Below are 18,857 nucleotides of genomic sequence, written 5' to 3' on the forward strand. Positions count from 1 at the left end.
ATGTCCCAGTAGAATCGTCTGGCAGCTATCTGTGCGCTTACTATCCACAAATCCTTGATTCTATAGTTCAATTTCAAGCGCAAATATATATGTGTATTTCGAACATAACAATTTTTGGTTCCTCGGTTCTATTCTATTTCTACTACTAAATCACAAGTAATCCATATAAGCTATACAAAAAAACCAATTAAAATATGTTGCATAACTTTCAGTTTTCTTAACTACTACTTACATTTTATGCGAACACTTCTTTCATTAAAATAAAATAAAATTATGGCAAAATATAAATAAACAAAAATCAACCATTAAGTGTGCCAATATGTTTAAGTGTAGATTACTTTTTTTCTCGCTAAAACTGGCAATATATATATATATATATATATATATATATATATATATATATAATATATATATAATATATATTTATATATATTATATAAATATATTTATTTATATATATATATATATATATATCTATATATCTATATATATATATATATATATATACATATAACGAATATATGATATATGATTTTGTAACAATAAAAACAATATGTATAGTTGTATATGTAAAAAAAATTAAAATTAATAAAAACAGTGCTAATTATAAAAATTATGATTTTTACGATTTGCCGTTGAGTTTGTATATAATAAAATTACATGAAATAAACATGCATTGCTATTTTTACACCATGAAAACCGAGAAAGAAAAATTTTAAACGAGTACAAACTGTTGAGCAAAAGTTGAGTGAAGGGGAAATTCAATAATAACAAATAAATATACGAATTAAGGAATCTATTAAGACACTTTTTTGGTAGCAAACCCCAACTATTCTCCAAAAACAAACTCAGAGATGAAACCAAATGGAAATGGAAATAAAGATGAAAATTGGACATGTAATGAATAATGAACAATGAGTAATGAATAATGAATACAAGTTAAATATAATTAGGTTAAACACTTTATAATTGACATATGCATAAATGTTATAATAACTAACAATAATAATACATATATATACTTTGACAGGAACTTAGCTCGAGCAACTTTTTACATTTAGCCATTTTTTTTTCTTCTGTATTTAAATATTTGGCAAATATTTGGCATATATATAAATGCTGATAAAAACAAATGATATTTACATGTGAAGTAATTAAATTATCGATTATTAATAAAAATGAAAATTATTTGAATGACAACAACTTCGTTCATCTTAATCCATTAAAAACACGAATGACTCCGACAGAACTACCAAAAAACGTCGATAGGTTTTGGAGTTAAAGATGCTTAATTACCCTTCTTCAAACCGATATAAAAGTGGCTTCTTCACCAAATGCAGAAATTTTCTTTGTTTCATGCAAAATGAAAAACCTGTTAATTATTAATTTAAAATATCTACGGCTACAAGAACTACTTATTGTTTAGATATTTTCTAAGTAAATTATATTACTATTCAAATTATACTACAATGACTTTTGTATTCTTATTTGTAGGTCATATACATATGTCTAAATTTGAATTTTCTGTATATGTATATTTTTATTTTATATATATATTTTAAATAATATGATGTTCATAGCTTTGGCATTTCCTTCCAAATTTTGTTGAACAAAATGCACAAGTTTTGTTTCCATATGCAGTGCACAGTTAACAGAGAGGCAACATCGCGAATTAACGAAACCATACGAAACGACATTATCAGCAAGCAAGCAACGCATTCTACTGACAAGAACGATAAAAGCTGGAGTCAAAAACGATTGCGATAACCAAGAACGATAGACCGCAAGCGAACGACATTTTTAAGATACCATTTGGGGGAGAGTGTGTGTGTGAGAGCGAAATAGAGAGTGTGTGAGAAAGAGAGAGAGAGAGAGATTGAGTGGGAAAAAACCACTGCGAGAGAGCGCGTGCGAGAGCACTATCATGACGAAATTGCTATTCAATGAATGAGATAGCAAATAGACAATTGTTGAGAGCACACCGAGCAAATACATATGACGCCGACCCCGGTGGAGATAGCAGCAGCGACGTCAACGCCGCTAAGAGAGCACAATAATAATGAACATAATGGGGCGGCGACGACAGCGCAGTCGTCGCTGTCACCACCCGATATTGGCAGCACGACAGTGGGCAGCGAAATGCTGATAATGACGCCAGAGCAAATTGCCGAGGCTTATGAAAAAACGGTTCAAGAAGAAGAGAAAAAGAGAGCAAAAGCCCAAGAGCGCCATTCGTTTTTTCATACACCCAATATTTGGAATGCGCCTACCGCCTTTCATGATGGACTCTTGCTGATATTCGGAAAAATTTTGAGATTCATTTTACATTTAGACATGCATGGGGGCACGACCGGTAACAACATCAATTTCGTCGGGGGTCTCATTGACTTTTTGGCCGGTTCATTGGGTGAGTTCTCAGGCCTCGCGGAAATTTTACTTATACGTAATAATATATTATTGAATTAAATTCTTATAGGTGGCGCCGCTCAGGTTTATGTCTCGCAACCATTAGATACTGTCAAGGTAAAACTGCAAACATTTCCAGAGACCTACAAAGGCATGCTGGATTGCTTTTTGAGTACCTACCGAAAAGATGGAGTTATGCGGGGTCTGTATGCCGGCTCTGTGCCGGCGGTATTTGCAAATGTGGCAGAAAACTCGGTACTCTTTGCTGCCTATGGTGGCTGCCAGAAGTTTGTTACCTATGTCGTTGACAAGGAATTAACAAGCGAATTGACAACCACGGAGAACGCATGTGCCGGATCATTAGCAGCATGCTTCTCCACGCTCACCCTCTGCCCCACCGAACTGATCAAATGCAAGCTACAGGCGCTGCGCGAAATGAAACACTTTGTGGAACCCACTCAGGCGGCGGACATTCGTACACCATGGACATTAACACGTTACATTTGGCGCACCGAAGGTGAGTGCTAAGAATTTTGATTATTTTTTAAGCTATGTTGATTAGATTAAACACATCGCTGTTTTTACTCTCCATTGCTTCATAATTCACATTTAATCGCGAGTACTGTAGACCCGCTGACAAAAAAAAAAAAAAATAGCAAAAAAATCAGCTGCACGCTTAGCTAGTTCGCCGTTTCGACGTTACCAGATTGATTCAATTATTTCGAATAATTTTGCTCTGCTCAATGAAATGAAATTATATTTAATAATAATTTGTACTGCAGCACAGATTGTCTACATTTAGCTTTACTATCTATTTTTGCTGATTTTTTTACCGGACTGTCTAGTCCGTATTTTAAAATATATATGCATAATCTACATTTATTGAATGGAAAGAAATGAAAAATGTAACTTAAGGTTCGAAATACTTTTTTATACGGCTCAACCGATTTATTGAAAGCCTATATACATATATGAATTAATATACTACCATAAAAGTCGTAAATTCATTTGCATGCACATATTTATTGATTGGGTCCATGAAAGACAAATATAATTTATGAATGAATACTCCTCTATGATCCATATCATCAATCAGATTTAAAGATATCTATAAATAAATAGCAAAGTAAATCAAATATTTTAGAATAATATTACTATAATAATACCAATATCCGTAATAGTTGGTATGTCCACTTCTTCTGGATAATGCTGCAATATAATGCTATTCGACTTATAAATATATAACATATGTATAATTAGTGCTTGTTATCAGTCAAGTGGAAATTTACAAATTCTTTTTGATTGATTGACAGAATGGGGCATAGTATACCAAAGAGTGAGTTCTCAGTTTGGAATCTGTTTCTTGTTTCCCATTGAAAATGGGAAATCAGGGTATTATGATTTTGTGACAATGTTTGTAACAGTTAGTAGGACGTGGCAGACCCCACAAAGTAAATATATTCTAGTTCAGGACGACGCACCCTTATCTATTATTTCACATAAATTATTTCGATAAACAGGTTCATGTAATGAATACAGAACATTGATTTTGGATACATACCTCCTTCCTGGAAAATGATCAGAAAACGTTAGCGCATACTAAAGACATGCTATAAGAAAAATTATTCAACAATTTATTTCCCATAGTGAAGTCCCTTCGAAGTCGCTGCATAAACTAACGGAATAAGCAGAGTGCTTGCTTATGCGTGCGTGCGCAGCTATTTTAGAGAATCGTAGAATGATGAGAATATTACCTTGTCAGGATATTTTCTAATTGGGTAGACCCAACTATTGCGCTCTTACTTGTTTTGCATATACATATACATTCATTTGTGGTTGGTACGCTAGTAGGTATAGATAAGAAACATCACGACCAGGGATGCTCCACGTGGATGTTAATATAAGTTTAGCTTATTAGCTTATTAATAGAGCAGTGACCTCACGTGCGAGACATTATTTGTTATTTTACAAACTTCGTCACACACTTGACAAAGTCAGTTATTACTCGTGCTCTCTCGCTGGCTACATCTCTTTTATTCTGTGTAATGTTCATTCTCTATCTCTCTCTGCCGGCAGGCATACGCGGCTTTTACCGGGGCTTGGGATCCACATTTGTGCGCGAAATGCCTGGATATTTCTTTTTCTTCGGCAGCTATGAAGGTACACGTGAGCTGCTGCGTAGGTGAGTACAGCATTAATGCATAGCACATTATATACAAAAAAATATATTTAAATTGATTTATAACTGACAGTAAGGATCAGACAAAAGATGAGATTGGTCCAGTTCGAACCATGGTTGCTGGGGCCATTGGCGGTGTATGTCTATGGACATCAACATTCCCAGCTGATGTTATTAAGAGTCGTATTCAGGTAAAAAACCTAAATGAGGGCATGTTCAGTGTCGGTGCAGATATTGTCAGACGCGAAGGTGTATTGGCATTATATCGTGGACTGTTGCCATCTATTCTGCGAACCATTCCAGCTACTGCCACCCTGTTCGTTGTCTACGAATATACTAAAAAGGCTCTACATGGGACAATAGCTCAATAACTTGCTGCAATCGTAACAGGCGTGGGCGTGACCGCGGGCGGTTATTACAAATTAGCCCATGTTTCTGTATTTCTATTATAAATATATCCACTACAATTTTGTTGTCTTTTTTATTATTACTTACTATTACTATAGTTATTCCTATGATTAGCATAACATAAATGATTTTCGATTATCAGGCCAGTCACATGTTGGTTGCCTGGCGAAGACGTCGTTTCAAGAAGTCTTGCCGATCCGCTGGTGTTTCCAGTGCGTTCCACTCGTGCCAAAGAATCTGTGAGTGAAGAAGTAAAGAAGACTTTTTGCAGAGAGTTTGGCATTTTAGTATGTTAAGAGCGTGTTAGATGTGTACCCATCTTTACATATTTTCTATTAAAAAATTATTAATTAAAAATTAAGTGTATGAGTTATTTTACTTTACATGAATGTAATCTTAATGAGTACGATCATATTTGGATGGAACTAGCCTAACAATTTTAAAAGAGCTGATAGTACTTACCACAACTGTCTTGTGCCCAAGCTGCTTCAGTTGTTTTAGCTTCAAAGCAAACTGTCCCGTGTATCGTTCCTTTTCGCGTATAACATTATTCCAGCCGGCGACCGTAATTATCAGTGTATCTATGTATGGCGCCTCCATGGAACCAAGCAAATGCTGCCGTGTGAGCAAGACTCCACTGTAGTCTTCCGGACAGTTGTCGACATTCAATGGCACAGGGCGCTGCTGTTGTCGATTATAGCATACGATCATATCGCAGCGATCGTAGTGGGGCAGAATATGCTTCAGACTAACTGTGGTGCGCAGCAGACTGCCTAGAGCATCGCGAATCTCCAACAGAACTCGATCTGTGCTATTGAGTTTAAAGCGGCCATCTGTGCGATCCGGTATATATTGTGTATACAGTTTACCCATTTGCTGACGTTGCCGATCGGTAAGCCGTGGTCCATCATACTCTGAGCCCAGTAGGTGGGCATAACTATCCAGGTGGAAGTATTCGCGACCTGGCAGACCATCACGGTAGGCGTGGCGTAGAAAGCGCGGCTCCAATACTACACTCAATTGCTCAATATCGTAAATGCCGCGCATGCTGAGAAACTGCAGGCAGTTGGTATAGCAGCGTGGGTAGCGCAAGATCTCATCAATGCGGCCACGCAGCATTTCCGGAAAACGTGTAGCTAGACGGCGTTCAACGCCACTAGCTGTGTTTATATTAAATAAAGCTATGACCAGACAAATGCGCTCCAAATCCTTAAGACGGGCCGCATCTAGTTCGCGTTCGAAACGTAGCAGAATGCGCTCCACAAGCTCATCATTGCATGTCTGCAGTTCGCAGCCGAGTAGTGCCATGTGCAAGCAAGTCAGCAGCGAGACGCGTTCTACTTGCGGTTGCAGCGCCACAAGTAGCTGGGTGAGTGCCGCTACATGTGGCAATTTACTACTGTAGCGCAATATCTTGAGCAGAGAAACTAGCGTAATGTTTTCGACGGTATCCAGCTCCGCTTCTAGGCGAGTGTAGAACTGCTGCAACAACTCGGTGCTGCGTATGGGCGTCTGTGTCTTGAAGAAGCCCATGGCCATGACTCCCAGCTCCTTTAGTGTCATTTGATGTATGCACTGCGTCAAATTTAGCTCAAAATCAAACATTTCAAATACGGGGCGACGCAGGAGATTGCACAAAAACATGGACTGCACCAATTGCTCTGGCGGCATTTTGCGTATCTTGCGGCCAAGTCTGCGTAGCGCGAGCCACACAAATTCACCAATGCGTGCAAGTCCGAGCTGGTACCAGGCATCGCTTACCAGTAATAATTGGGAGCTAGGCCAGCGTTCGATACGGCGACAACACTCGATGTCCAATGTGTTCCACAGCTCCATGTAGTTGGCCACCTTTGTGGACACTGGCGTCGGTAATTGTTGTAGGCAAAGCAGCGTACCCAGCAGTTGATCGTCGCTCAGCTTATGTAGCTCTGCGCAATAGATGGCTATAAAGTCAGAAAAACGATCGTCGCTAATTTGTATAGACGTGTGCGCACAGTATTGGACCAGAGCTTGGAAGTCCACATACAATTCAACTGGTTGTGCATTCTTTGAGGGCTCTAACACACGCATTGGCGCATCATTATGAGTATCAGTTGAAGTTGTTTTTAACCAATCGCTGGGGCGCACAATCTTATACGGCTTTAGAGAATCCGATAAAATGCTGTGTGCGTGCTGATTCTCAAACTCAACAAAAACCTTAGCATACAGCACGGGCATGCTGCGTATGTCACGATGTAGCAACAGGCGTGGCGATCTCTGTGCTACGACGAAGCTTCGCAACATGTGTCTTGCTATAAACAAGAACATATTATCAACTGTTTAATTCATCAATGCGGTATTTTTAATTATATTTTGTCCTTATATCAGAAAATTAAACAAACCAATCCCATTACAGGAACATCAGCTGAATTTGTTGATGCCAGACAATCCTGCGGCCTTTGGCTCAATACTGCCACTGATTATCGATATTTTGACAACGCTAACTATCGACGCTACAGTAACGATTATTCTTTTTATTGCACTCATTTTATAATTGATAAGATTTGTAAGTCCCTAAATTTTAATTAACTTTCATTTTCCTTACGAATCCTTAAAGTTAATTAGATGCGATATTTTTGTAGGAATTTTAATTGAAATAAATCTCAATATATTAATACAACTAAGTTTAAATATTTATGTATAGAGAGTGTTAAATGAGATGGCATAATGATAATTATTATAATGATGATGGTGAAGAGTTAAATTTTTTGCCAACTTTCTCAGTGCTTGTATTTAGTATTTGCATAACAATCAAATGTTTGCTTTTAACAAATCTGTGGAATGAAACACAGCAAACACAAAATGGCCTAAAAATGAAACCAGACTTGATTATACAACTCTAATTAGAATATGCATAGTGACGTTTAATTAGAATCAACAATGGTACTTTCCAGTTAGCAATGTTTTGTGTCACAACATCATAAAATGGGTCCGCATTCGAGCTTCTAAAGTTTCGATATCGAATTTGTATCGAACAACACTTTCATCGTAAACTTTCGTTTGACTAAAATTTTTGTTGCTCGCGGCTAGAAGAATATGTGAGTATGTATGTATGCGCCCGCTTGCGGCACAATCCATTTCAATAATAATAAAAGCAAAAGTTTAAAAACAATCGACGAATATGTAAAACAAAATATATATATATAAAAAATAGACAACAAATTTTGAAAAATCAACCGCTAAACGTAAACGAGGTTGGGCCGAGGCATGGGTAGAGAGGGGAACAGTTTGTGGCAGTTAGAAAGAGACGGCGTGAGGCAGAGGGCCGATTACGAAAAGAGGCTAACAAACTCCCCGCACCATGATGCTGGTAATGACATCGGTTTACAGTTTTTTCTTAATACACTCCCTTTTAAAAACATGGTAATGTCAGACGAATTTGAATAAATCATTTTTAGATATGAATTATTAAACAATAACAATAATATTGTTCTTCCCTTAATATCTTATCTTAATAATAATAATATATATATATATATACATATTATATGTTATGAAAGATTTAGGAATATATATATATATATACTCATATATATTCCTAAGTCTTTCATAACATATTAGCTTATAGAACGTGATATTAAAAAAAATGGTATATTATTTTAAAACTTTTGTCATTTTAATTTTTTAATAATTAATTTTATTGATATGTATGTAAAAAAGAGCGCATTTCATAGTCGACTCTTTGGAGTTGTTTTTAAAATTTTCCCGTTTGAGGTGAGTAGTCGCAGATGGTATATAAATTTTGAAAATGGAATGTAAAAGAGCGCATTTCATAGTCGACTCTTTGGAGTTGTTTTTAAAATTTTCCCGTTTGAGGTGAGCAGTCGCAGATGGTATATAAATTTTGACAATGGAAAGACCACAGTTTAAACCAATTTTGGCAATGCGCGCGGCAAACAGGTGACAGCGCGAAAGCAGAGTAGAACAGATCACACTGGACCTGACCAGACCATCCAGTTAAAGCAGATGTCCAAACGTAGTCTCATGTATTTCACGACAGGGCCAAATGAGATGTCAGCTTTACTGCTGCTTTTACTGGCGTTGCTACTGACGCCTCTGGTGGCCGCCTTTGGTAACGAGTATGTCCACATTAAGGTCCATGTGCCAAAGGATCAGGCACCGACCATTGCTGTCGATGCTGAGCAGGGACCCCAACACAACGTCATCCATCACTTTCACCACCATTCGCCATCACATCAAAGATTGCGCGGACGCGCTACTTTAAAGCCGAAAAGCAGCCCACTGCTAGAGAGTGTCATATTGTCCGATCTGGATAAGCCCCTGCACATGAGCGAGCATGCGGATTATCTGAACCATGCAAAAGAACTAGCCGAGCATCTCAGCGAATCCTACTCGATGAAGAAGATGCCGACACCGCCGAAGAAGAAGGTTAACACCTATACGATCATCGAGGAAAAGTATCGACCCTACGACTACGAGCGACCAGATCATGTCGTGGATACGTATCGCGTAATTGACAACAGACCGCAAAAGTATCATAAACATCATCATCACAAGCACTCACAACATCAGCCGGAGCACAACGCTGACGATGTGGGCTATCAGTATGCACCGCCAGCGCGTCAACATCGCCACAAGCCATCCTTTTCCTCATTGTATCATGGCGATGGATATGCGGAGCCGGCACCGGTCGACGAGCCATGGGATTTGGAGCAGGGCTACAACTATACGCCACCCAACTATGCGCACGTCAAGTCGGCTCAAGCGCCTGCCCACACATTGGAGGCGCCCGAGGAGTCCTCCCTGGACAGTCCATATCCATACGACTTTAGCAGCAGCAGCGACATCAGCGGCACCAACTTCCGTCCATCGCCTCAACTGTCTGCACAGGCGGATGCCTACGATGAAGACATAGATGCATATGCTGCTCCAATCCAATCACGTCGCCGTCACCCCGGCTTGGTGAATTGGCCAAGTCGCACAGCCTATAACAACGTTGCCGCTGAGACATACAGCGGCACCGATAGCTACAATGTTGGACACGTCCAGGGCGGTATCAACGAATACCAATATCCCGGGCCCTACCTCTAATCAGAATTGCTCTTAATATTAATCTAATGATAATTAATTGGATTCTTTTTTGTTTTAGCTAGTCTTAAGTTCGATCAAAAATTACTTTGAAATAAAGTATGTATGTATTAAAAATGCAAAATATTCAAAATATCACAGGAGCCTTAACTTACAATTTAAAACCTCCTACTTTTGTGGTATTCAAATTACGCTTCAAAACCAAATCGAATAATCGATTTATGCATTCTCTCCGAGTTCCATTTACATTGGGTTCATTGTAAATTGTATTTTGACCAGAGGGCTTTTGGGAATAATTTGTCCGACTACGATTTCAATTTAACTCTAGCGTATTCTATATTTGATACATTATTCAGACGTTTTAAAGTTTCAAGGTTTGCTGGAAAACAGAAAATGATATAAAACTTCATTTGAATTATTTTGCGAGTAAATGGGGAAAAATTATAGCATGCTAGAAAACTTTGCTATGCTATTTCCATTTAAGTCCGATTAAGGGATATATATTTCGTGTCAAATATGCTTTATTCTATGTCATTAATTATCATCATTATATATATATATATAAATATATATATATATATATATATATATATATATACATATATATATATATATATATATATGTGTGTATATACATATAACTTATTAATACTTTCAAATCATCATATAAATTATGAAAGATTAAATTTTTTATACATTAAATAAGTCAGAACCCTAATCTGCAATATATATATATATATATATATATATATATATATATATATATATATATATATATATATATATTTTTTTTATTTATTTGCAGGTTAGGGCTCTTACTTATTTAATATATAAAAAATTTAATCTTTCATAATTTATATGATTATTTGAAAGTATTATTAAGTTACTGTTGACCACAAATCGATATAAATTTAAATAAACATAATTCCCCTTCCCCTTCGCATCGCCTCTAGAGACGGGCCTAAAAACGTATTGTCCTCTCAATGGGGCGTCATAATGCCGAAAGTATAGGTATATTTCTAAAATGAAGTTTTTATTGGACCGCGAACAAGTATTATGCAGTCGGTAGCAACCGAGACCAATGCTTTACTTGTCTATTACTATTAAATGGTTGTCGTTGTATCAGACAAAAAATATACATATTTCTATATAAGTATACGTATATATATTTTTGTCAACCACTCTTCATTAAGCTATCTGCATAATTGAAAACGGCTATGAATATTACTGGAGTCTCCCTAGTCCTAACACATTGTCAAAGAGCAGTGAAGCATGTGGTTTGCTCGTTCTTACGCCACGTGTCCACGGCTGTTTAGAGATGTCCAGATGATAGGGTGGTCGCTGGTGGAGCTGAGGTTAAACGATGATAGGCTACCACATCGATCAGGTACTGCGCTTTCACCTGCGCTGTTATCAGCTGATAGGGATGCACGGGCTACCGCTGTCAAGCGATGTGTATCCGAGGCAAAAGTCAAAGCTACTGAATCTCTGGGCCGGATGCTTATTAACGGGGTTCAGTGGAGTGGTGTACATGTGCTTAACCAGCGACGATGACTTCCTCTACCAGGGCGACAATTTTAGCTACTTCAACGATGCCATGAAGTTTGGCTTTGCCGAAATGGCCATATTGAGTATCTACTGGGAGACACTTTCGTCGCAACGAGTTCACCTGGCGTGCTTTTGGCAGCTATATGAAGCTCTGGCAGCAACGTTCAAGGCAACACCATCAGTTCGAACCCTGCGGCAGCAGCTCCTGCAACACTGGCGCTTCCTTCTCATATTCTATGGCACGCTATTGTTGGAGCTGGCGCTGTTGTGCGTGTATGTGCTAATGCAGGAGATTTCGCGTCATCTTTTGCTCTTCTGGATCACCTTTCAACCGTTCGTCTTAGTGGTGCACCTGCGCAATACACAGTTCGTGCTTCATTTAGATCTATTGCGCCAGGAACTGCTGCAGCTGGAGTGCGAGCTGATACTGCTTGTCGAATATTCAGGCTTTGCCAAAGACTCAGCTAGCTTTGCTGGCTTCGACGAATACCTAAGACGTCGTGTGCGTGAGAAGCAGATGATTTATGAGCGCATCAACGAGCAGTGTACCTGCTTCACAAGGGGGTTTAGTTACTCCGTGCTTACCGTGCTGCTTATGATATACATTCGCATCACAGTCGATTGCTATTTTTTCTTGTATACCACATTTAATAACATTATTAACTTGGGTAAGTATCTTCTTTCTCCCTCTTTTTTATGTTCTTACTCTCTCTCTTTCGCTCTATCTTCTCATAGATTATTACCTATTGTTTCCCGCAATCCTTCAGATACCCATATTTCTCTATGCTTCACAGACCTGCATGCAAATAGTGCCCCGGATTGCATACCAGCTACACAATATTGTAACCGGCTGTTCGCCAGTTTCCTTGCAGGTGGTGGACTTATTTCTATATTGAGTCCTAGCATCCTAATTGCCAATTATTTTCACAGATCCAAAACTTTTCGCTACAAATCCTACATGAACCTGTGCGCATTGATTGTGTGGGTATAGTTATTCTAGACAATCATCTGCTAACACAGGTAAGAGGAACAGCAGCAACAGCCGAAACTTACAGCTAATCCAAACACGATTTCAGATTGCTTACGCCGTGTGCACCTATATGATCTTTACCGTGCAGCTGATGCCCAAGTTGAGTGGGGCCTATTTATAGTTTTTTTTGTATATCATATTAAAGCTTTATGTATATATTGTATATTCCATAAAATTATATCATTAATATCTTAAAACGAATGGGTATAAGCATCGTTCTGTGTATGTGTGTGTGTGTGTGTGGATATTTGTATGTTTCGAGCGTTGTATGTTACGCGAAGCGTCGTTTTGTATATACACGTGCAATGGTGTTGGGCGGGCACTTAACTTTATCTTAGAAGAGAAGAGAGAGAAAGAGGAAGGGGGTGGCTGTTGTTGTTGCAAGACTACAAAACTAAACACCACTTATCCCAACTTTACCAAATATCAATTTCTGAGCTCTTAGCAGGAGTTAGAATTCGCCTTGCCTAAGCTACGATTGCAATTAAGTTCGTATCTTATATATGCTATATATGTCCAAATATATACATATATTTGTATGCGTGTGTCTGTATATGCGTGTGTAGCTTTATCCAAGGATCTAATCGTATTCATGGCTTGATTCCCGCTTCGCAATCAGATTCTCGCGCTCATCATCGTTGCCTTCGATAATGGTTATGGTATTGGAATGGGCCGAGCGGCTGAGCGGTTTAACACGATGTAACGATGCAGTGATACCGGATTCGGTAACTACCTCCACATCGTCGTCTTCTTCGTCGTCTGGCACCGTGAAATATGGATGTGATGAGACTGGACGGAACTTATAGCCCGTAAGCACAAAGAACACATATGTGGCCATCTCTCGAAACATCTCATCCAGCCAGGCGTATTGAAAGACGACCGTCATCTGCAGCAAGTCCACAATAATGCGAGTAAAGTAAATATAGCAGACAATCATAATGTAGAACTGGCGAAAGAGTTTTAGCTTCCGTAGATTGATTGCCGCCTTGCCGTCTGTTGCGGACGCCTCATGCAAATGACGGATGGACCACACAATAGGAAACAGTATAGCACCACAGCAGAGCAAGTCCACAAAGAAGAAAATATTGTGCCAGGTACGAAATTCGGCATCGCTTTGATCAGATTCGTCCGTTATTATTTGTGCTACATTGGCAAGCACCTTTAGAAGAATTAATAACAAATTTGTAAAATTATAAGGTCCCACAACAATTATTAACCAACCTGGAGGGGAATGACAATCATGAAGATCTTCTTATCCTTGTCGGAGAGTATGTGCTTAATGAATGTCCAGCCGGTACCAATGAGGACAATAGTTATAAACAAGACGGCACCCTTCAGTAGATGCGCAATGTAGTAAAGTATGGCCCACGTTTCGACATGCTCACCACGTTTCTCAATAAAATGATAATTAATGGAATGGAACATAAGGGATAGCGACTTTAAGAATACAAGGACAGCCATTAGGTAGTGTATCTTGTAGACGGTATGCCTGAAATGGAATAAAACATTATGAATATAATAAATTTCTTATATTCAATGCACACCTACTTGCTCTTTTTTAATATGAATACCCAGAATAGGCCGGACAAAAAGAATAACAGACTCATCATAAAGTACAAAGCCGGCAGCGGCATTTCTCCAGCCGACAAATAGTTGCCATTGTTGTTCTCCTCTATGTCCACCTACAAAAAGGACCAATTAATTAGCTTATTGCGGCTGGACATGTCGCAAAAGTACTTACATTAAACGATAGCATCTTAGGGCGATGATAGTTGGGGCAGGCATGGAAGTACAAATTATATAATCCCTCATCATGCTGTGTAGCTACAAACATGGAGAACGTAAAGTTGTAATAGTTGGTACCGTCTATTGTTAGTTTTTTGAGGGGTAGAGTGAAATTTCTACATAGCTCCTCTTGTGATTGTCTGTAAAAGTTGAAATCGTAAAAGTCTAATACCGAGCCGCGGGAACGTTCACCAGGCATTGGTGACTGCACTTCAGCATCAGCATCACTGGAAATTTGCTTGTTGCTGCTACCAGTTGAAGTAGATACGGCAGCCACGGCACCATGCCCATCGATATTGACATCGCCATTTGTACCGGCTTCAGTTTGTAGTTCACGGTTTCCATTGGCTACGACGGCCTTAGGAATAGCGGGCGGAACACCTACAATGAATGATGCATTTGCCACTTCCTCTACCTTTGGTTTCGAAACAGAAATCTTTTTGGGCTCAAGCCTTGCAGGGACTGCTTTTAGATTTATTACGTCAGCCACGTCCTCTTTAGGTGCTCCTTCAATTTTACCGGTCACAATGGGCGACGACAACTTTGGCTGCTCGATAATTTCCTTTGCATTAGCCTCTGCTGCATCCATCTCTGATTGCATGGGCTCCTCAACCGAATGATCATTCATGCTATCAACAGCTTCCTCAGAATCTATTGGCATTACACTCCGACGTCGACGCTTCTGCATGAACAATGCAGAGTCGCTCACTTTAGCCATATGTGAATTGCGCTTGTGACGGGACATCACATCCTTGTAGACGTGTTTGTTTACCCATTCCGGGGAACAATGTACATGTACTCTGAAAGAATGTAACTATAAATAAGGTCATTCGATAGACTCAATTAGCAAGTTACTTAAGCTCTTTTATATCAAGCAAAAAAAAAAGTATTGGGCCCCTTTTTTGTTTGGACGGCGGCTCTTCTAGTATGCAGTTGTTCTGATGCGAATCCAAGTATGGATTAAGTTGATCAATAGTTGTTTTATCCAGCGTTAGACCAAACTATAATCCCAAAAAAAATACATATATGTGCGTTAAAAAATATTGTCCTATACAAGCAATTATTTTATTATGCCCACCAAATCAGTTGACTGCTCATCATCCACGGTTAGCTGACTTAGCTGGACGTTTAAATGTCCGTTTGTGTAAAAGCCAAAGGTGCTCAAAGCAATATACGGACGCATATCGTTCTGCAAAAACAAGGAAACATATATAGATACATGCATATATTTACGCAGATATATCAAATGAAGGATCCTATCAGTTAATAGGATACCGATTTCAATTACTTACGCGAACTTCCAAGTGATGTTTACGCGATTTAACCACATTTGGTGCAATGAGTAACACCGCGATTAGTGTAAAAAATATTGATTTAATATTTAATATATGCCCTGACGATATCGCATGCATTTTCTTGCTCTTGTTTATTTTGTAGCCGTGTGGGCCTTTTTGCACTAATCGAAACCGATATGGGTATGCAATGTAGCAGTTGGAAATAGATTTTCCGTTGATTTTAATTAATTAGCTTCGATTTGTTAAGCTTTCGGCCGTTGCCGTTGCTATTACAATCACAATTGTCCACAAGTAAACGATATCTTTAATTCCGTGTTTGTCGTCTTGTTGCGCACAATAAAAACTTACAGGTAGTACTTTAGATATGCTAGTGATGCGAAAAATATTTCTCGATTAATCGATAGTTGAATACAATACATCGATAATAATTCCTTTTATGTAGCGAATATATATTTAAGACATGAATCAAACGAGAATGTCAGATAAATGATTTCCTTTAATGAATATTTTAAATACAAATGACAAAAAAGTTAGTAACTGATATTAACTTGAAATTTGAAGCATATTTAATGGGCAGTTATTTACGAGAGTTCAATCCTGGTTTTGAAATCAACGCCAATTGAAACGACTGAATGATAAAGCAGCTACTTTTTTGTTTTTGACATAGAAAGGACAGAAAAATATATGTTTTTCCCCTGAAATGCAATAAAACATTATGAATAAAATAAAAACCGTATATTCACTGTGCGCTCACTTGCTCTTTTTCAGTATGAACCCCCAGAATAGACCAGACAAAAAGAATAACAGACTTATCATAAAGAACAAAGCCGGCAGCGGCATTTCTCCAGCCGACAAATAGTTGCCATTGTTGTTCTTCTCTATGTCCACCTACAAAAAGGACCAATTAATTTGCTTATTGCGGCTGGACATGTCGCAAAAGTACTTACATTAAACGATAGCATCTTAGGGCGATGATAGTTGGGGTAGGCATGGAAGTACAAATTATATAATCCCTCATCATGCTGTGTAGCTACAAACATGGAGAACGTAAAGTTGTAATAGTTGGTACCGTCTATTGTTAGTTTTTTAAGGGGTAGAGTGAAATTTCTACATAGCTCCTCTTGTGATTGTCTGTAAAAGTTGAAATCGTAAAAGTCTAATACCGAGCCGCGGGAACGTTCACCAGGCATTGGTGACTGCACTTCAGCATCAGCATCACTGGAAATTTGCTTGTTGCTGCTACCAGTTGAAGTAGATACGGCAGCCACGGCACCATGCCCATCGATATTGACATCACCATTGGCACTGGATTCAGATTAGGAATAGCGGACTTAGGAATAGCGGACGGAACACCTACAATGGATGATACACTTGCCACTTCCTCCACCTTTGGTTTCGAAACAGAAATCTTTTTGAGCTTAAACTTTGCAAGCCCTGCTTTAATCTTTATTATGTCAGCCACGTCCAACTTTGGCTGCTCGATATTTTCATTTGCTTTAGTCTCTACTGCATCCATCTCTGATTACATAGGCTCTTCAACCGAATAATCATCCATGTTACCAACAGCTTGCTCAGAATCTATTGGCATTACACCCCGACGTCGACGCTTCTGAATGAACAATGCAGAGTCGCTCACTTTAGCCATATGTGAATTGCGCTTGTGACGGGACATCACATCCTAGTAGACGTGTTTGTTTACCCATTCCGGGGAACAATGTACACGTACTCTGAAAGAATGTTTCTATAAATAAAAGGTTATTTGATATACTCAATCAGGAAGTTACTTAAGCTCTTTTATATCAAGCAGAAAAAAAGTATTGGGTCACTTCTTCGTTTGGACGGCGCCAATATAGGGACGCATATCATATCGTTCTGCAAAGACAAGGAAACATATATAGATATATGCATATATTTACGCAGATATATCAAATGAAGGATCCTATCAGTTAATAGGATACCAATTTCAATTACTTACGCAAACTTCCAAGTGATGTTTACGCGATATAACCACATTTGGGGCAATGAGTAACACCGCGATTAGTGTAAAAAATATGGATTTAATATTTAATGTATGCGCTGACGATAAAGCATGCATTTTTCTTTCTCTTGTTTATTTTGTATACATGCAGCACGTTTTGCACCTAACGTTTAGCTAAGCTTTTGGCCGTTCCAGTTGCTGTTCCCATCACAATTGTCCACGGGTAAACGAAATCTTAAATTCCGCGTTCGTCATCTTGAGCGAAACTTACAGGTAGTATATTAGAATGCTTATGATATGTATGTTAGAAATGCTTGTGATGCGAAACATATTTGTCGATAGTCATTAGTCGATATTATTTTTTGAGCGCTACTATCACAAATTCTTATTTGACTTAGTCGATATATTGTATATCGATAATAATTTCTTTTATGTAATGAAAATATATTTGACATTAATCAAACCAGAATTTCAGTTAAATGATTTATTTAATTACTAATTTAAAATAAAAATGACAAAAAGCTTAATAACTCAAATTGACTTGAAACTTGAAGCATAATGGGCAGTTATGGGAGAGTCCAATCCTTATTTTAAATAAGGCAGCTAAATTCAGTCATTATACAAAATGGAATAACTGAATAACTTCTGTTTTGTTTTTGACATAGAAAGGACATTCAGATATGTTAAATAAATCTACTATTATAATTGTAATATACACATTCATGTATTTGTTTTTTTTTTAATTAAAAAAGACGAAAAAAGACAATCACAAATAAGAAATCTAGTAGCTACAGCTAATAATAATCACGATAATTATAGAATATTTATTCCATATAACACATGCGAGACTGTGCTTCGGCCGGGTCACAACGAAAATGTAGCCCATGCTCGCGAACGCTGGGCTTAAGCTTCGCAGTGGCAAGTGTTGCAGTTGCCGCAATCTTTTTACCTCGAAATGTGGCAGTCTCAAATGAAGGTGGCGGTGTCACTTTAGTTGGATTCGTGAGTTTGACTTTCAGTGTCTTATGCACTTCTTTATTTTTGATATTTGTGCTAAGCCAGGCAAATGTTGTAGGCTCGGTCACGTCCAGCGGTTTGACCTCTGTAACCAGCGTCAAAGATTTTTGCTTCTTCTTATAG

At 38.3% G+C, this 18,857-nt stretch overlaps 6 protein-coding genes across 7 annotated transcripts; 3 read left to right on the forward strand and 3 right to left on the reverse strand.

The window, feature by feature from the left end:
• The first annotated feature begins 1,544 nt into the window (after positions 1-1,544).
• Positions 1,545-4,972, forward strand: LOC111594066 (mitochondrial ornithine transporter 1). The gene is made up of 4 exons (XM_023307198.2): positions 1,545-2,407; positions 2,477-2,923; positions 4,483-4,588; positions 4,659-4,972. Exons 1-4 carry the CDS (start codon positions 1,996-1,998, stop codon positions 4,954-4,956), a joined length of 1,263 nt encoding a protein of 420 aa, XP_023162966.2. The 5' UTR covers positions 1,545-1,995; the 3' UTR covers positions 4,957-4,972.
• LOC111594065 (FAST kinase domain-containing protein 5, mitochondrial) lies at positions 3,424-7,444 on the reverse strand. Of its 2 annotated transcripts, none has more exons than XR_002751084.2 (3): positions 5,456-7,437; positions 5,081-5,230; positions 3,424-3,514 (listed from the first exon to the last, which is right to left on the reverse strand). XR_002751084.2 is itself a non-coding variant. In XM_023307197.2 (3 exons), exons 2-3 carry the CDS (start codon positions 7,274-7,276, stop codon positions 5,141-5,143), a joined length of 1,911 nt encoding a protein of 636 aa, XP_023162965.1. In that variant the 5' UTR covers positions 7,277-7,284; positions 7,375-7,444; the 3' UTR covers positions 5,122-5,140. The 2 variants fall into 2 exon arrangements, 1 of the variants encoding a protein (XP_023162965.1); XM_023307197.2 differs by lacking the exon at positions 3,424-3,514 and having other exon boundaries at positions 5,122-5,230; positions 5,456-7,284; positions 7,375-7,444.
• Positions 7,445-7,520: 76 nt separating this feature from the next.
• LOC111594067 lies at positions 7,521-10,229 on the forward strand. Its single transcript, XM_023307199.2, has 2 exons — positions 7,521-7,538; positions 9,033-10,229. The coding sequence occupies exon 2, from the start codon at positions 9,044-9,046 to the stop codon at positions 10,082-10,084; it is 1,041 nt and encodes a 346-aa protein (XP_023162967.1). The 5' UTR covers positions 7,521-7,538; positions 9,033-9,043; the 3' UTR covers positions 10,085-10,229.
• Positions 10,230-11,198: 969 nt separating this feature from the next.
• On the forward strand, positions 11,199-12,800 carry LOC111594074 (gustatory receptor 8a). Its single transcript, XM_023307213.2, has 4 exons — positions 11,199-12,297; positions 12,365-12,501; positions 12,560-12,649; positions 12,706-12,800. The coding sequence occupies exons 1-4, from the start codon at positions 11,445-11,447 to the stop codon at positions 12,778-12,780; spliced, it is 1,155 nt and encodes a 384-aa protein (XP_023162981.1). The 5' UTR covers positions 11,199-11,444; the 3' UTR covers positions 12,781-12,800.
• On the reverse strand, positions 12,799-16,102 carry LOC111594073 (protein GPR107-like). The gene is made up of 7 exons (XM_023307212.2): positions 15,737-16,102; positions 15,523-15,633; positions 15,300-15,445; positions 14,401-15,244; positions 14,208-14,341; positions 13,881-14,148; positions 12,799-13,818 (listed from the first exon to the last, which is right to left on the reverse strand). The coding sequence occupies exons 1-7, from the start codon at positions 15,854-15,856 to the stop codon at positions 13,240-13,242; spliced, it is 2,202 nt and encodes a 733-aa protein (XP_023162980.2). The 5' UTR covers positions 15,857-16,102; the 3' UTR covers positions 12,799-13,239.
• On the reverse strand, positions 16,027-18,066 carry LOC111594075 (protein GPR107-like). Its single transcript, XM_023307214.2, has 6 exons — positions 17,715-18,066; positions 17,524-17,611; positions 16,687-17,466; positions 16,494-16,627; positions 16,325-16,434; positions 16,027-16,106 (listed from the first exon to the last, which is right to left on the reverse strand). Exons 3-6 carry the CDS (start codon positions 16,927-16,929, stop codon positions 16,084-16,086), a joined length of 510 nt encoding a protein of 169 aa, XP_023162982.1. The 5' UTR covers positions 16,930-17,466; positions 17,524-17,611; positions 17,715-18,066; the 3' UTR covers positions 16,027-16,083.
• Between the last annotated feature and the right edge of the window lie 791 nt (positions 18,067-18,857).

The sequence above is a fragment of the Drosophila hydei genome, unplaced genomic scaffold (genome assembly GCF_003285905.1).
Source record: "Drosophila hydei strain 15085-1641.00,03,60 unplaced genomic scaffold, DhydRS2 tig00000383-arrow-arrow-pilon, whole genome shotgun sequence".
Classification (NCBI taxonomy): domain Eukaryota; kingdom Metazoa; phylum Arthropoda; class Insecta; order Diptera; family Drosophilidae; genus Drosophila; species Drosophila hydei.

What these genes read in the sequence shown, in the direction of transcription:
- LOC111594066 (XM_023307198.2), top strand. Translation starts at nt 1,996, where the DNA reads ATGACGCCGACCCCGGTGGAGATAGCAGCAGCGACGTCAACGCCGCTA. An exon ending in TTACATTTGGCGCACCGAAG is followed by an intron (nt 2,924 to 4,482) that starts GTGAGTGCTAAG and finishes CTCTGCCGGCAG; the next exon opens with GCATACGCGGCTTTTACCGG. An exon ending in ACACGTGAGCTGCTGCGTAG is followed by an intron (nt 4,589 to 4,658) that starts GTGAGTACAGCA and finishes TATAACTGACAG; the next exon opens with TAAGGATCAGACAAAAGATG.
- LOC111594065 (XM_023307197.2), bottom strand. Translation starts at nt 7,276, where the DNA reads ATGTTGCGAAGCTTCGTCGTAGCACAGAGATCGCCACGCCTGTTGCTA. An exon ending in TTGGGCACAAGACAGTTGTG is followed by an intron (nt 5,231 to 5,455) that starts GTAAGTACTATC and finishes CTTCACTCACAG; the next exon opens with ATTCTTTGGCACGAGTGGAA.
- LOC111594067 (XM_023307199.2), top strand. Translation starts at nt 9,044, where the DNA reads ATGTCAGCTTTACTGCTGCTTTTACTGGCGTTGCTACTGACGCCTCTG.
- LOC111594074 (XM_023307213.2), top strand. Translation starts at nt 11,445, where the DNA reads ATGATAGGCTACCACATCGATCAGGTACTGCGCTTTCACCTGCGCTGT. An exon ending in GTTCGCCAGTTTCCTTGCAG is followed by an intron (nt 12,502 to 12,559) that starts GTGGTGGACTTA and finishes TTATTTTCACAG; the next exon opens with ATCCAAAACTTTTCGCTACA. An exon ending in ACAATCATCTGCTAACACAG is followed by an intron (nt 12,650 to 12,705) that starts GTAAGAGGAACA and finishes ACACGATTTCAG; the next exon opens with ATTGCTTACGCCGTGTGCAC.
- LOC111594073 (XM_023307212.2), bottom strand. Translation starts at nt 15,856, where the DNA reads ATGCATGCGATATCGTCAGGGCATATATTAAATATTAAATCAATATTT. An exon ending in AACATCACTTGGAAGTTCGC is followed by an intron (nt 15,634 to 15,736) that starts GTAAGTAATTGA and finishes TTGTTTTTGCAG; the next exon opens with AACGATATGCGTCCGTATAT. An exon ending in CTAAGATGCTATCGTTTAAT is followed by an intron (nt 14,342 to 14,400) that starts GTAAGTACTTTT and finishes TCCTTTTTGTAG; the next exon opens with GTGGACATAGAGGAGAACAA.
- LOC111594075 (XM_023307214.2), bottom strand. Translation starts at nt 16,929, where the DNA reads ATGCCTGGTGAACGTTCCCGCGGCTCGGTATTAGACTTTTACGATTTC. An exon ending in CTAAGATGCTATCGTTTAAT is followed by an intron (nt 16,628 to 16,686) that starts GTAAGTACTTTT and finishes TCCTTTTTGTAG; the next exon opens with GTGGACATAGAGAAGAACAA. An exon ending in TTCATACTGAAAAAGAGCAA is followed by an intron (nt 16,435 to 16,493) that starts GTGAGCGCACAG and finishes ATTGCATTTCAG; the next exon opens with GGGAAAAACATATATTTTTC.